General features: G+C 42.0%; 1 protein-coding gene across 5 annotated transcripts in view; it reads left to right on the plus strand.

The window, feature by feature from the left end:
• The window catches only part of WWP2 (WW domain containing E3 ubiquitin protein ligase 2), a 145,189-nt gene that overhangs the window by 75,577 nt on the left and 53,719 nt on the right, over positions 1–15,893 (plus strand). For all 5 annotated transcript variants that reach the window (XM_072816840.1, XM_072816862.1, XM_072816851.1 and 2 more), the window contains one exon: positions 14,886–15,013. In XM_072816840.1, the coding sequence (XP_072672941.1) occupies positions 14,886–15,013 (128 nt within the window). The remainder of the gene's footprint in view (positions 1–14,885; positions 15,014–15,893) is intronic.

The raw sequence follows: 15,893 nt of genomic DNA on the forward strand, positions 1-15,893 counted from the left end.
TCCTTTATAGTCTCCAAAACAGCTGCCTTTTCTAGAATGTCCTGTAATTGGAATTGTAAAGTATGTAGCTCAGCTTCGCTTCCTTCACTTAGTAATATGCATTTAGGCCTCCTCCATGTCTGTTGATGGCTTGAGAGCTCATTTCTTTTTAGCACTGAGTAATATTCCATTGGGTGTTCCACAGTTTATTCATCCATTCACCTGCTGAAGGACAGGTTTGATTCCTACCACATTTTGACAGCCATGAAGAAGGCTGCTGTAAACATCTGTGTGCAGGGTTTTTTGTGGACATGTTTTCAACTCCTTCAGGTAAATACCAAAGAGTGTGCTTGCTGGAGCATATGGTAAGAATATGTTTAGTTTTGTAAGAAACTGTCAGGCTGTCTTCTAAAGTGGCTGTGCCATTTTGCGCTCCCACCAGCAATGAATGAGAGCTCCTGTTTTTTCATATTCTCAATAGCATGTGATGTTGTCAGCGTTCTAGATTTTGGCCATTCTAATAGCCTTTTTTTTTTTTTTTTTTTGAAATGAGAGCGAAGATGTGGACAAAGCAACCACAGTCAACTCTCTAGCTCTTTTTTTTTTTTTTTAAGATTTTTAAATTTATTTACTCATGAGAGACAGAGAGAGAGAGAGAGAGAGAGAGAGAGGCAGAGACACAGGCAGAGGGAGAAGCAGGCTCCATGCAGGGAGCCCGACGTGGGACTCGATCCCGAGTCTCCAGGATCAGGCCCTGGGCTGAAGGCGGCGCTAAACTGCTGAGCCACCCGGCCTGCCCTCTAATAGCTTTGTAGTAATATCTCATTGCTGTTTTAATTTGTGTTTTCCTGATGACATATGATGTGGAACATCTTTTTTTTTTATTCTTTTTTCAGTTTTTATTTAAATTCTAGTTAGTTAACATATACAGTAAAATAGGTTTCACTTGTAGGATTTACTGATTCATTAGTTACATACAACACCCAGAGCTGATCACAACAAGTTCCCTCCTTAATGTCCATCAACCCTCAGGTTATTCTTTTTTTTTTTTAAGATTAATTTATTTATTCATGAGAGACAGAGAGAGAGAGAGAGAGAGAGGGAAAGAGGGAGGGAGGGAGGGGCAGAGACACAGGCAGAGGGAGAAGCAGGCTCCATGCAGGGAGCTCGATGTGGGACTCAATCCTGGGACTCCAGGGTTATGCCCTGAGCCAAAGACAGACATTCAACTGCTGAGCCACCTAGGCATCCCAGCTGTTTTATTTCTTAAATTTCACATGAGTGAAATCATATGGTATTTGTCTTTCTCTGCTTTATTTTGCTTAGCATAATATACTCTGTCTCCATCTGTCTCATTACACGTGGCTAGATTTCATTCTGTTTGATGGCCGAGTAATATTCCATTATAAATATATACATGTTTGTATCTTTATACATATTTATAGTTATGTACACCCCCCCCATATCTTCTTTATCCATTAATTAGTCTATAGACATTTGGACTCTCTTTGTAGATTTCCAATAATTAGTCTATGGACATTTGGACTCTCTCCGTAGATTTGGTTATTGTTGGTAATGTTGCTATAAACATCGGGGTGCATATGCCTCTTTAAATCTGTATTTTTGTATCCTTTGGGTAAATACCTAGTAGTACAATTGCTGGGTTGTAAGGTAGTTCTATTTGTAACTTTTGGAGGAAACTCCATACTGTTCTCCAGAGTGGCTACACCAGTTGTATTCCCACCAACAGTGCAAAAGCGTTCCCCTTTCATGGAGTATCTTTTCATAGGCTTGTCACCTGTATATCTTCTTTGGTGAGATGCCTGCTCAGGTCTTTGGCTTATTTTTCACTTGGGTGGTTTCTTTTCCAATGATTGAGTTTTAAGAGTTCTTCATATATTTTGGATAACAGTTCTTTATCAGCTGTGTCTTTTGCAAGTATTTTCTTCTTTTGCAAGTCTGTGGCTTGTCTTAATTCTCTTGACCACCTGTTTTTTTTTAAACAATATTTTATTTGAATACAGCTATGCTTATATATTTACATATTGTCTGTGGCTGCTTTTATGCTACAGTGGCAGAGGTAAGTAGTTGTGACAGACATTGGATGGTCTACAAAGCCTGAAAATAAAGGGCTCTTTGGCCCTTTGTAGACAGTTTGTTGATCCCTGCTAGGGGAGATGGTAAGAAGGCAAGACCAGTTCATAAAGGGTCATTATGCTTTACTGTGAAGTTTAGATTTTATTCTTTGGAAGTAGCAAACCACTGAGTTTTGAGCCACTCTAGGTATTTTGAGCAGAAAGGGATTTAATGTGAGGAATAGGGTGTTTACTGAAGTCGTTATATGGGCTGGAGGGAAGTGTGACCTTCCTCATCCTTAGTTTCAAGGTCCCAGCTTTGCATCTGTAATCCAGATGTCAGGAAACTGCTATTGCCCCTGTAGCTGCCTCACACACAGGAAGCTGGTGTCTAAGCAGTGAAGAATGGAGTCCACCAGAGCCCCTGCTAGCCATCAGCACCACAAGAGGAACCGTCTCTGCTTTCTTTCTGCTTTCCACATCTCCTGCAAGAGCTTCTCATTGGTATAATCTGCATCACTTCCAGAACTTAGCTGCAAGGGAATCTGAGAGTCTTCTAGCCCCTGAGTGAGTGGAGAGAAAGGGAGAGACGTGGAATAGAAGACGGCAGGAATGTCTACCACAGTGGAGGTTGAGATAAGAACCAGGGACCGAAAGGATGATGGTTGTAGGAACTGGCCTTGAGCAGTGGCAGAGTGGAGAGAAGTTAAGAGAAATACCTAGAAATACCTAGGAGGTGTAATCATTGAGCAGGACTGGATGATTGGCTGATGAAATAGTGAAGGATGAGTGAGAATAGAGAGGGCTCAGCATTTTGTGATGTAATTCATGGAAATAAGAAATGCAGGAGGGGAGGAGCTTATGAGGCTGTTATTTTAAAATGGCATCCTTTGTAATAGATGGGATTGGCGTGAGCAGCCCATGTGGCTGTGGGGCAGTCACACTCTGAAAGTATATCCACAGGGAGAGGAATGAAAACCAAACTTTAAGAGATACAGGGCAAAACAAAATGTATTTGTGACATTGAATGATGGGGCCATTATAAGGGTCACCACAATGAGGGCACAGTGGTGATGTTTCTACTTTAATCAGATCTGTATCTGGATTCTGGGATTTCTCAGTTCTAGAAAATTGTAGTTGAAAGGGAAAGGACTTACAGAGACACAAATAAAAAGAGTATGGGTTTGGAGAAATCACTTTTTAGTTATGGGAGCTTCGGCAGCTTGAGTCTGTGGTGATTAAAGAGCAGAACAGAACTGATGGCAGATGCTTTGGACAGATGGGGATAGCAGGGAAAGGGGTTGCTTATGCCAGCTTGTGGCGTAGTGTGGTGTGATGAGGTTAGGGTTTTCCTTTCGGATTCTATTGGCACTCGACGCTTTATGAAAGCTCCGGGTTCTGTGGAGGTGGAGATTTGGGGTTTAGTTTGGTGACTGTCTTTACAAAGGTGCACTCAGTAGTCTTGATAGAATGACTCCTTTCAAACACTGAAACAATTGTACATGTAAGTTTAGTATTAGATGAAAATAGTTCCAGAACTGAAGTACAGAATTTATATAGCATTATGCTTCATGTATCACAGTGTTCTGAAGTTATTATGTACTCTTAACTTTTTAAAAATATAGTGAAGATACTGGTCTCAATATTCCTTGGGCTTCCCTTCCTTATTTCCCCTTGTGTATTAGTTCACTTCATTCTGGCATCTGGTTCTCTCATCCTGCCAAGATTATAGCCACAAAGGCCCACCTAACCTATCTGCAGGTTTAACCTTGCAGATTAGTTCTTTCTGGAAACATCCTGTGCCTTGGCTTCTATAATGCAGAATCCCAGTGTTCCTCTTTTTTCTGGCTTTATTGATCTTTATTATTTAAAAAATAAATCTGACCCATGCAAATATACATATGACTGTATTATTTAACAAGATGCAGAAATAAATAAGGCAGTCAGGAGAGGCATTATTAAGGAGATGACCTTTCAGCAAGGATTTGAAGATGAGGGCTGGCCATGAGGATATCTGGGAGGAAGAACATTTGGGCTAGAGGAATGGCTTCTGCCAAGGCCTTTAGAGTTGGAGGAAGGGTAGGGAAGCTAGTTGGACTGGTGTGGAGGGAGTGGTGGGAAAATAGGAGATGAGGGCAGCAATAGGTGGGGCTGGATTGTGTCCATGAACTTAAGCTTTATGCATTGCAAGATTATTTTACTGGATCCATGCTATTAATTTGAAATATGGTTTATGTGCAAATTGAACTTTATATCCTTATTTCACAATCCTCTTTTTTTAGTGCTTTTTTTCTGAAAATTGATTTGGTCTGAACGATGACAAGGAACAACCTACAACAATGTAGATGACATTCAAAAGCATTATGCTAAGTGCAAGAAGCCAGACACAAAAGGCTACATTGTGTATGAATCCATTTATACAACATTCTGGAAGAGGCAAAATTATAGGGATAGAAATCCAATCAGCAGTTTCTAGGAATCGATGGGGTGGGTGGTGGGATTAACTTTAAAAGGGCACCAGAAATGTTTGGGGGTGATAGAAATGCTCTGTGTCTTGATTGTGGTGGTTGTTACATGATTGTATACATTTGTTACAACTCGTTAGACTGTACCCTTAAAAAGGGTAAATTTTACTCTATGTAAATTATACCTTATTTGTAAAAATCATTTTAAAAAGTCTGTTGGTTTGACATTAGCATAGCTATCCTAGCTTCCTTTTGTTTGGTATTTGCTTGGCATATTTTCCTCCCACCCATTTAGTTTCAACTTTTTTGCTCCTTGTATTTTGGGTAGGGTTGCTTGCAGTGTCATTTAACTGAATTTTTATTTTTATATTTTTCATTTTCTTTAAAGATTTTTATTTATTCACAAGAGACAGACACAGAGAGAAGCAGAGACACAGGCAGAGGGATAAGCAGGTCCATGCAGGGAGCCCAATGTGGGACTCAATCCCAGAACCCCAGGATCATGCCCTGGGCTGAAGGCAGGCACTCAACCACTGAGCCACCCAGACATCCCAAGAGTCAGACACTTAGCTGACTGAGCTACCCAGGCACCCCATAGGGTTTGTTCTTTTTTTTTTTTTTTAAGATTTTATTGATTTATTCATGAGAGACATAGAGAGAGAGGCAGAGACACAGGTAAGGGAGAAGCAGGCTCCATGCAGGGAGCCTGATGTGGGACTCGATCCCAGGATCCCAGGATCACGCCCTGAGCCAAAGGCAGACGTCCAACCGCTGAGCCACCCAGGGATCCCTTAACTAAATTTTTAAAACACCAGCATGATAGCATCTGTTTTGAAACTGCCACAGGCCATTTATGTGTCTTTGATTCTTGATATCCTAGGAGTTGTTTTCACCATCCTCTTGACTTTTCAGTTTCTGTCTGTCCTGCCTTCTTTGTTTTATTTCGTATCTATAGGCTGACTTTGCACTTTAAGCCTGTGTTTGCTGTGCCTTTTCTTGGTCTTGATGAATTGAAGTCATCTTAGACTCGCTGATTATTTGACAATGGACTGTGAAATTCTGCATCCAGCGGTGTAAAGAGAATGGGAACTTATTCACTTGCTCCCTGTCTGAAGATTTTGTTTGGCTTTACTTTTTAGCGCATCTAATGTGTTGGGTTTTTTTTTTTTTTTAATGTGTTGAGTTTACTTTGTGTGGATAAATAGCGTTTGAAAGTATAGCATTTTAGTGGCAAAATGACCAAAAATTAAAAGGATGAGATTAGTGAAAACCTAGGGTGGGATGTAGTGCAAATAATTACTTTATGAAGGAGGAGGAGAAAGTTAAGACCAGATTTGTTTGTTGTTTTTGTTCTTTTTTTCAAATTTTTACCTTTAAAAAGGTTTAAAAACGTTTTATTTTAAGCCCTATTACTCAGTTTTGCTTTACGCTTAGAAAAGAATGAACTGTAGGCTATTGAGGAGTAACTTCTTCCATCTACTTCTTTTTGGAAGGGGAGAGGGTGCAGGGGGGTGGCGCCAGATTTGCAGCCAAATACCATGTTAAAGGCATCTGTGCATTATTTATCTTTCTGTCCTTAGCGGAGCCTAGAATAGTGCCTTGCTGCACGTAGCAGCAGCTCAATAAATATTTGTTGAGTTGAAAGAGTCTTATGTTCTTGGTCCTTATTTGCCAAAACTTCGGGGTGGGTCTTGCTACTAGTTTACATTCCTTGGCGCCACGACTCCTGAGAAGTGATGATTTCAGGGGCCCAGGGTGTAGGGGAGACTTTTTATCAGGACTGCCTTGTGCTTTCCAAGGCTGAGCCTAACCGCCAAGAGCATGGTGGGTTCCCACTGCCGCTCAGTCTCTCCTGTTCAGTTTTTTCTTCATGGCTGATATTCCCATATTGGGCCCTTTGCGTGGAGTTTTCTTTTCAAATCCTTGCAACTTTTAAGGTTGACATTGCAATCAGACATAAGTTGACCCATAAATATGTCTTTTTTGGGGAAAAGAATGTATAAAGTCCCTGTACCTGAATTCTCCTGGAAGAGAATGATACTTACCCATTAAGAACAGTACTACCTCACTTCTATACAGTTGAAATTCCCAAGTGATTGTTGAATCTTAGAAGTGTGTCTCATAAAGGACATTGCACCACAGAAATGCAGTTGCTGTGAGATGAGCCCTGACCACACAGAGCTGTACCACACCTGCTGCATAAGACCTTCTGAAGTCAAATAGGGCAATCAGAATTTGGGCCAAGGCTTGGAAATTGACGGTTATTTGTATTGAGAGGCTGTATCAGTTTTCTATTGCTGTGTAATAAATCACCACAAAATTAGGGCTTAAAATGATCATGTTTTTTTAGCTCGCAGTTCTGTAGCAGCACAGTGTTGCCTGGTTGGCTCGTCTACTCAGAGTCCCACAAGGCCAAAATCAAGGTGTTAGCAAAGCTGCATTTAATCTGGAAAGTCTAAGGAAGGCTTTGCTTCAAAGCTCATCCTGTGGTTGGTAGACTTTAGTTAGTTGCCAGTGTAGTTACTCACTATTAACTGGGGCCTCTCTCAGGTCTGTAAGGCCACCTGCATTCCTTCTCATGTAGGGGCCCCCTTGAGCTTTGGGTCTCTCTGATTTTCTTTTTTGCTCTCTACTTCTGACACCTGCTAGAGAAAGCATAGTGCTTTTAGATTGTGCAGTTAGATCAGGCTGCTTGTATGAACTCCCATTTCTTAAGGTCACCTGTGCTGTATAACATAATCAAAGGTGTGATCTTTTGTCTAATTCACTGGTTTTAGGCATTAAGGTGGGGTATCTTTGGGAGGAGGGGTTATTTTAGAAACTCCATCTGCTGCAGAAGGTGTCTCTCTAGAGTCTCACGTCTTGTCACTCGCCTACTCTTTACCTGTTTCAAGTGTGTTTGAAAATTACAGCAAGAACAAACAAAAACCCACACCAAATAAAACTTGGTTGGATTTGGAGATTGTCTCACAATTTTAGTATATGTGTGTGGGCATGAGTCTAGTGAAATGATTTTTATGTCTAGACCCTGATATTAGAGAATGTTTTCACATGATGCTTGGAGCTGGTCTTTCGGGAAGGCGGTAGCTCTGATGCTTCTCAATTACCTCTTAGACTCTGGATTCCATCCCCGGGCATAGATTCCATTCTCTAAAGGGATGGCGGGAGATGAGGAGGTGATGAGTGACTGGACTGCAAAGAATATAGGCGGTACTAGATATTACAGGCCCAAGAGTGTTTTTGAACTCGACAGCCTGCTGCTTTTATTCATTCAGCAAAAAATTTTATATGCCTTCTTGTGGGGCCAGGCACATGCTGGGTGCTGGTTATGCAAAGAGTCCCAAAAGAGACATGGTACCTGCCCTCATGGACCTTATTGAAGATAGACATCAAACAAATAAACACACAAACAAATACATAATTGCAAGTAGAAGTGCCACAAAGGGAAAAATTAGAATGCTTTGTGAGAGAATGCAAAGGAATTTACTATAGCCTGGGAAAGGAGGCATATAGATCAGGATTTGGATTGGGCATCCAGAAAAGCGTATGCCAAGTGAATAGATCAGCAAAGGCTGTGGATTATGTCCAGGAGCACTTCAGGGAAGTACTCTGAGGACTGTCCAAGGAACATACTATACTCTTTTTGGAGCTGGATTTCTGCCTTTGTGATTTGCCGGGTCAGAACACAGAAATAACTGCCGAATGTACTACTGACCCCAGTACCTCAGGGTCCCCTATAGTCCTTGTTGGTCTGAGGCTGTAGTGCAAGGGATGCTCGAACGAGAGATGATTTCAGGAGGAAGAAGGCGGGGACGCCCTTCTGGCTTAACCTGTTCAAGGTGGGGCTCTGCCTCCCTTTCAGGGTCTGCCCATACAGCTTCCTCCTGTGCCAGGGGAAGTTGGTGGCCCACAGTGCTTACCACAGGAGCATCTTGTGCCCTCGTGCCATCTCAGGCCATGGGACATATCAGGTATCCACTGCTGCAGCAGCTGGGTAGAATGACAAGTGAATTAATACTTCCCCTGAACTTCAACTCCCTTTCATGTGTGGGAAGGTGTTTGAGCATTCTTTTCTAGTATTCTTGACCTACAACATGGGATCAGGTTAGATGAATCAAAATGTACTGTATGTTCGGTAAGCTGAGTCTTGTAGTCTCCCAAAGCTGCCGCTGTTGAGAGGATTGCTCTGCACTCCAGGTTGGGCAAACGTAAATCAGTTGTCTTTCCGAAATGTAGAATGGACTTGGCAGCAGTTTTATTTTTACCTTTCCTGTCATTTCTGAGGCTGGCAACCTAGAGGTAGGGTGTGGAATGGAGCTATAAATTACCCTTGGAATGACTAGAATGGTCCCATTTTTAACTCTTAATTGCACCTTTCCTTTTCACCTCTCTTTTTTATCCCTCCCTTATTTTTTTGTTTCCCCTGAATCCACATTTGAATGGAGAGGAAGAATTGAGGGTGTAGGTGGGAGCAGGTTTGCTTATCGATTCCTTTCTGAATGATGGAAACTGTTTCTTTTCCCATCACCAATTCCCAATCCCCCTCCCCCTTTTTTTCTTTCAGTGCTTCTATTTTAAGTGCCTGTTTTTTTGCTGGTTCTGTCTTACTGGAAAGTGGCCCAGCCTCACTCAGTTTTGTTTCCATGCTGCTATTAAAAGACAATGCCCAGTAAGAGGCCTTGGAGGAGGGGCAGGACAGCCACCCTCTTGGGTCAAGTCATCAGGCAAATATCAGTTTCCTGAATTGGAATGTGTGAAGGGTTTTAAGTATATTAGGTGATTTTAATCTCTGTGTCAGTTGTTGATTTGTTTTTGTAAATGGAGGAAAACTCACTGTTAGTTGTTATACCCTGAAACTTCTCATGTGCTGAGCTCAAATACTAAGGGGCCTGAATCTGAGGTCAGAGAATCTCCCTTTTGTATCCCGGGCCTCTTTTTACCAGGATAGAAAGTTATGCCACGTACCCAGTGTCCAGTCAGCCAGAAATTCTCGACATTGGGGAGAAGTGTGTTCCTGGCCTTTGAAGAATCCTCTCATTTATTAATACAGAGTGTTTGGAGAGTCTTGAATATCACCTCAAGTACATTCTTATCAAGATTCTTGTTTTCTGTGTTTTTTTTTCGAGCATCTTCCCACAAGTTACTTGTCTTTTAAAACTTTCTCACTTTTATTTTTTCTCATATGATGAACTGCTTTTGCAGTGTCTGAAATATACAAATTGATTTTTAAAAATTAGTAATTTTTATACAGTAAAATTCATCCTTTGCCATGTATAGTTCCGTGGGTCTTGACAAAATAGCATACAGTCCGGTAACTACTGCCATACTCAAAAGATACACACAGTTTTATCTCCCTGAAAATTTCCTTTGTGCCTCTTTGTAGGCACCCTCTCCTTCTACCTCCAGCCCCTGGTGAACACTGATCTGTTTTCTTTCTATACATTTGCCTTGCTTCTTCCTCAATTTTATAAAACTGGAATGAATAGTTTTTAGTCTTTCTGGTCAGCATAGTGCATTCGAGATGAATCTGTGTTGTTGCATGTATTAGTAGTTTGTTTGCTTTTATTTGCTGAATACTATTCCCTTGTATGGATGTACCATAGTCTGTCCATTCGTTCACTAGTTGAAAGTCTTTGGGTTGTTTACAGTTTTGGAAATTATGAACAAAGTCACTATAAACATTTGCCTACAGGTTATGGAAACATGTGTTTTCCTTTCTTTTGGGTAAAAACCTAGGAGTAGGATTGCTGATTTTTATGCTAAGTGCATATTTAACTTTATGAGAAACTGCCAAACCATTTTCATTTCTTTTCTTTTTCTAACTGTTTTCTAAAGTGGCTATACCACGTTGCAGTCCCTCCAGCAGTGTTCTAGAGTTTCAGGTGCTTTGTGTCCATCCTCCTCAGTACTCCCTGCTTTTGCTTCTTTTGTCTGTTTTTACTGTGTCCATTCTAACAGGCATGTGATAGTAGGCCATTGTGATTTTTAAAAAATATTTTATTTATTCTTGAGAGACACAGAGAGGCAGAGACTGGGAGAGGGAGAAGCAGACTCCCTATGGGGAGCCCCATGTGGGACTCCATCCCAGGACCCTGGGGTCACAACCTGAGCCAAAGGCCAACACTTAACCACTGAGCCACCCAGGTGCCCCCTGTCATTGTGACTTTAATTCATATTTCTCTACTGACTAATGAGGTTGAACCCCTTTCCTGTGCTTATTTGTCATTTCTGGATCGTCTCTGGTGAAATGTTTGTTAAAATCTTTTGATTACTTTTTATATTGATTCGTTGTTACTGAGTTTTGAGAGTTCTTTATATTTTCTGTATCTCAGTTCTTTATCAGATATCTTATTTTGCAAATATTTTCCCCCAGTCTCTGGATTGCCTTTTTGTTTTCTTGACAGTGTCTTTGGAAGAGCAAGAATTTTGAATTTTGATGAAGCTACCAACTGCTTTTAAAAATCAATTTCCACATGAAGAATATGATAGACTTTTTAATCTCAAATTCTGAGCCACTATCAAATATTGAATTCCACTTTTAATTTGGCAAAAAATTTTTTGTTCTGGCTTGTGAGCCATTGGTTTTTTGGACGTTCATTTTATTTTCACTTATGTTACCAATGCTAGGGCTAGCCTCTTTTTTAACCAAAGAAACAGAGTTTTGTTTACTGCACATGAATTATTGCATATGTGATGATGGCCAACAAAGCTGCGCTGGAGAGACAGTGCCAGGTTGTCAGCAGGCTCACTCATTGGTCAAGTGGCTCTCACATGTCAGCATTGTAGAGTGTGGTGCAGGTTTGTGTCTGAGCAAGATTACAGATCACTGCATTTCCATGAAGATGTAAACTTCTGGAGGTCAGGGACTCTTTCTGTTTTTGTTTTTTAACGTTCACTATTTTTTAAAAGGATATGATAAAGGATATGATTTAGCAGCCAGATGAAAGAGATACATAAGGTGAGGTATGGGGAAAAGGTGGAGTGCTCCTGTGCCCTCTCTAGGCATGGTACTCTACCCACATCTCCATGTGTTTACCAACCTGGAAGCGCCAGGGACCCTTTCTGTTTTGTTGCTAGCCCTGGAACAGGACGTAGTGATTAGAAAATAATCGAATGCTATTCAGTGGCTTTCGTGAAGTGTGACACAAGATGTCCCAAAGCAACCAAGCTGTCAGAGTACAGCTGAGGACTGAGGCCACCTCTGTGAATGGCAAAGCTTGAATGCTAAGGGACAGCCCAGGGCGCTGTCTGGGGGACTTCACATGCAGCAGATCTGCTTCTGGGAGTGTGGAGAGAGAATTCCAGGGCCCTGGCCTTGACTGGATTTCTTATGGAGGCCTCAGGTTCTGAGAGAGGAACTTAAGTAAAGATGATCACCCCAGCATTCTGAGAGGGGCACGCTGTAAGGAGAGCTGAATCTCTGTAACTAGATAACTTGAAGCAGTTGTGGAATTTTGCTGTTCCATCTTCTTCTCACTGACCCAGGGGCAACATAATCCACCCATGCTCCCACCCCCACTGCCCATCCCCACCCTCAACATGGTGGCGGGATCAGGCCAAAGTTGAAGTCACTGGCAGAGCCGAAGCCAGGCTGCCTGTGGTGGAGCCCAGCTCATCTCCACCCCATCGTCTCGCTTTTGTCTTGATACTATTTTGGATTTTGGTGTGCGGTTTCAGCATTTGGGCCAACTTTTAATCACGACACAATCCCATCTTGTAAGGGTTGAGTGAGTCTTCCAAGAGGGGAAACTGGTGAAGATAAGATTTTCCTCAACTGTTGAGGCCTTCTCTTCTTTCTGAGTGTCTTATTTTAAAGGTAATTCAAGGTGAAAAAAGGTGGAAAGTCCCGATTTAGGGCAAGGGAAAATCTGGTGTGTGTGTGTGTGTGTGTGTGTGTGTGTGTGTGTGTGTGTTGGGGGGAGGGTGGAGGTGGCCGTGGGCTGCGGCCAGGGAGGCAGCAATTCATGCCAAGTGGTCCCAGCTGCCCCTGGTTTACAGGCTAATCCCAGCCCTGCTGCAGCCCATCATTCAGGGCAAGCTGCTATCATTAGTGGTTAAACATTTCTGAAAGTATTCTCTCTCAACTCTGCCCACATGCCCTTTCGGGGAAGGGAGGGAGGAGCCAGGAGAGTTAATGGGGCCCACCCTGTTGTCAAGTCCAGCTGCTCTTCGGAGGGATAAGGAGCCTTCGACTGGAAGTGATCATGGGCTTGTTGGGGAGTGTGTGTGTGTGTGTGTGTGTGTGTGTGTGTGTGTACACCAGTGTCGCCTTTTCTATGCTGCCCACACAGCCTGCTGCTTCTTGAGTGATACAGCCCTCGGCTGTGGGTTGTGTGTACCAAATCAGAGAGGCTTCTTTGTCCTTTTAAGGGTATTTTTGGCTGAAATAAACCTTTTATTAACCAATTTTATCTCTGTCAAGCTCTCGGCCCTCAACATGTACACACACATTCACTAGTGTTTGAGGACTGTCTTTCCCTTTGGAACTAATCTGGACTCATTCTGCTTTTGATGAGGAGTTGTGGTAAAATGCTCAATACTAACATTTCTTCCCATGAAGTGGGGACTTTGAAATATTTTTCTTGACTGAGGTGTGGTTGACAGCTTTTGATTTATGAAATTAGCTCAGGGAAAAATAAGATGGAAAAAGAGAGTCCAAATTAAATCTGTATTTCCATAGCTCACTTGTGCCCTCTGTATCCATTTTTAACTGCCATGCAGTCTTTAGGTATGAAGAGCTCCACAGTTTGCTAGGTTTCTTCTTTCCTTCCTACCTTCCTTCCTTTCTTATAGTTGTGGTCTAAGAAAAACTGTTTTCCTCCTTAAAAAATTGTGTTTTTTCCTTACTCGAAAGTATACAAGTTCAGGAAAGAAAACTAGAAAACTCTAGAAGAGCACAAAAGGAAAAGCTAAGGGAATTCATATTTACAAAAGTCAGATATAATCACTATTAATATTTTGGCTTATGCCCATCTTGTTGGAAAAAGTCTGTTTCTTGTGCTGGTGAAGGTAGTTGGTGGGGGCACTTCTTGTTCCCCTAGGAACCTTCGAGTTTGTTGTATTGTGGGCTTGTCCCAACACACTGGATAAGAGAGTCTCACCAGCAGAGGTGTTCTGGTCGATATGGAGCCTTCTAGCCCAGCAGGAGACCTTTTTCCATTAGGGTTCTTCATCTCACCATCGGTCATGTGCCCAGTGAAAAGAATAGCCTGGAAAGGGATTCAGTTCCAGTCCAGGCTACCCATGCCCAGTCTCCAACCAAAGAACATGGACTCTTGATCTTAGATTGTGTGGATTTGAGGCTTGCTCCACTGCTTATTTTCTTTTTTTCTTTAGATAAGGAAAAATAAAATAGGCATAGTAACAGTAAGCTCTTTCTAGGGTTACATGTTAAATGAGATAAAACAAATAAAGTGCACTGCATGCCATGGATATCTGTTACGTAGCGTTCTGGCTCAGTGCATGTTCTATACTTCTATTGTTATTGTTATTCCTTTTGATAGTATTTCTCGCTGCCCCATGTACATGGTACAGATTGTGGACCTCTGTTTCTCTGCCTAGACAGAGGTGTTGTTTTCTTTCCTGGATAATATTTAAATACTCCAACTTGAAAACTAATAGTTAATGACTAAGTAGGAGAATAATCTCCTTTGACAAAATGGCTGGACTGAGGGCAAGGAGGGTTAGACATTTCCACTGAGTGAATGAAGTCAGGCTACTAAGGACTGTGAGAATGCATACTGCCTATTGTTCTCTGAAGTTGTCAGATTCTCTGCTCCTATAGATGCCGCCATTTTCTGTGATATAGATCCCTTTGTGCTTTGTTCCTCATTTATTTGAATGGACCATCAAGTCACCTTTTCTAGATGAAACATGTCAACATATGCATTGGCTGGAGTTGTCTAGTGCCCCTTGACTTCTTTTCCCAAGGGAAATATGTTTCTAGCTATAGAGAAAATGGATTTGGATGAGTTTTGAGCTCTTTTTACCTAATGGGAGAATTAAGTCATCTGTAGCCTGTCCAGTGATTCTTGTTTATTTATTACATTTGAGCCCAATAAAAATAATGTGATGGTCACAGGATATTTTGCCAGTTATTTCAGATGTGGGGGCAATTCACTCTGGATGTGTTTACTTCAAGTGGAAAAGTTTACCCAATGTTGCCTTCTGGGCTATTACCAAGAAGGAGGCTTACCTGAGTCTTTCTGTTTAGAGCCAGCTTCTGTGGACTCAAAGACTAGAGGGGCTATTTAAAGTCTTATTTCCAATAAATAGTGAGAGAGGGAATACAGTGACTTAGATGGGACATCCCTCTTTCTTTTTCACAGTGACTTATATCTTTCTGCTTTATATTTTGAATTTCCAGGACGCACAGACATTCAGGTGGTTCAGCCAGAACAACCACAGCAGCCGGTGAGCAAAGCCCCGGTACTAGCAACCGGCACCGCCAGCCCGTTAAGAACCCAACCCACAGTGGCTTGGCCAATGGCACAGGTGAGTGACAGCACAAAATACCAGGCTGGACTAAAGCAGTGGCTTCTAGGCTCATATGGAGTCAGGACTCTGCCAGCTGCCAGAATGTAGGGTGGGCAAGAGGAGACTCCAATACTAAAATGAACTTGGATCCATCAACCTTTCCACTGGCCCATCTTCTTTTGTCTGTGGCATGTTCTGTTCAGCCAAGATCATTCTCCATATGACTGTACTCTTCTAAAATATTGCTTTGCACAAAAATAAAAAGTATTGGTTTTTAAAATTCATTTCTTGTCAGTACTGGGGGAAGGGGGCTGTCTTATTTGTATATGACACATTTTTTATTTCCTTCATTTAAGGAAATGATCAGACTAGGGAGAAAGAAGACTAAGTATTATTGCTCAGAGCTGAGTTTGAGAAGATGGCAGCACTGTTGGGTCGGTTGGGATGCTGACTAGGGGCAGAGCCAGGGTCAGGTGGCTTTGGGAGGGTGGGGAGATGGGAGGGTCTGTGGGGGGGCACGTTCCATGGTTGTTCCAGTGGGAGTATTTGTCCCATTTGAGAATACGTAGCCCTTCCATATCCAGAGACTTTTCTGCCCTTGGTTCTGCTTCTCTGTAAGTGGGAAGGGAAGGACCTCTTTCAAAACAAACCAGTTTTTGTCATGCTTTCCTTCTGTCTCGTCAGGACAGTGTCGAATGAAAAAGGAAAAAAAAAAGGTTCACTTTTCTAAACCTATTGAAGATTGTCATATCTTGAGTGGCTGGCAGCCATTTGGTAATTTGTCTTAATTTGAAGGAGTTGGGAAAGGACTTGGATGTTTGCTTCAGTAAACTGTAGATGGGGGAAATGCAGATGTTTACATCAGTACATGGGATGGAAGTAGCTCTGCAGATGCTTG

This window comes from Canis lupus, chromosome 3, assembly GCF_048164855.1.
Source record: "Canis lupus baileyi chromosome 3, mCanLup2.hap1, whole genome shotgun sequence".
Lineage (NCBI taxonomy): Eukaryota > Metazoa > Chordata > Mammalia > Carnivora > Canidae > Canis > Canis lupus.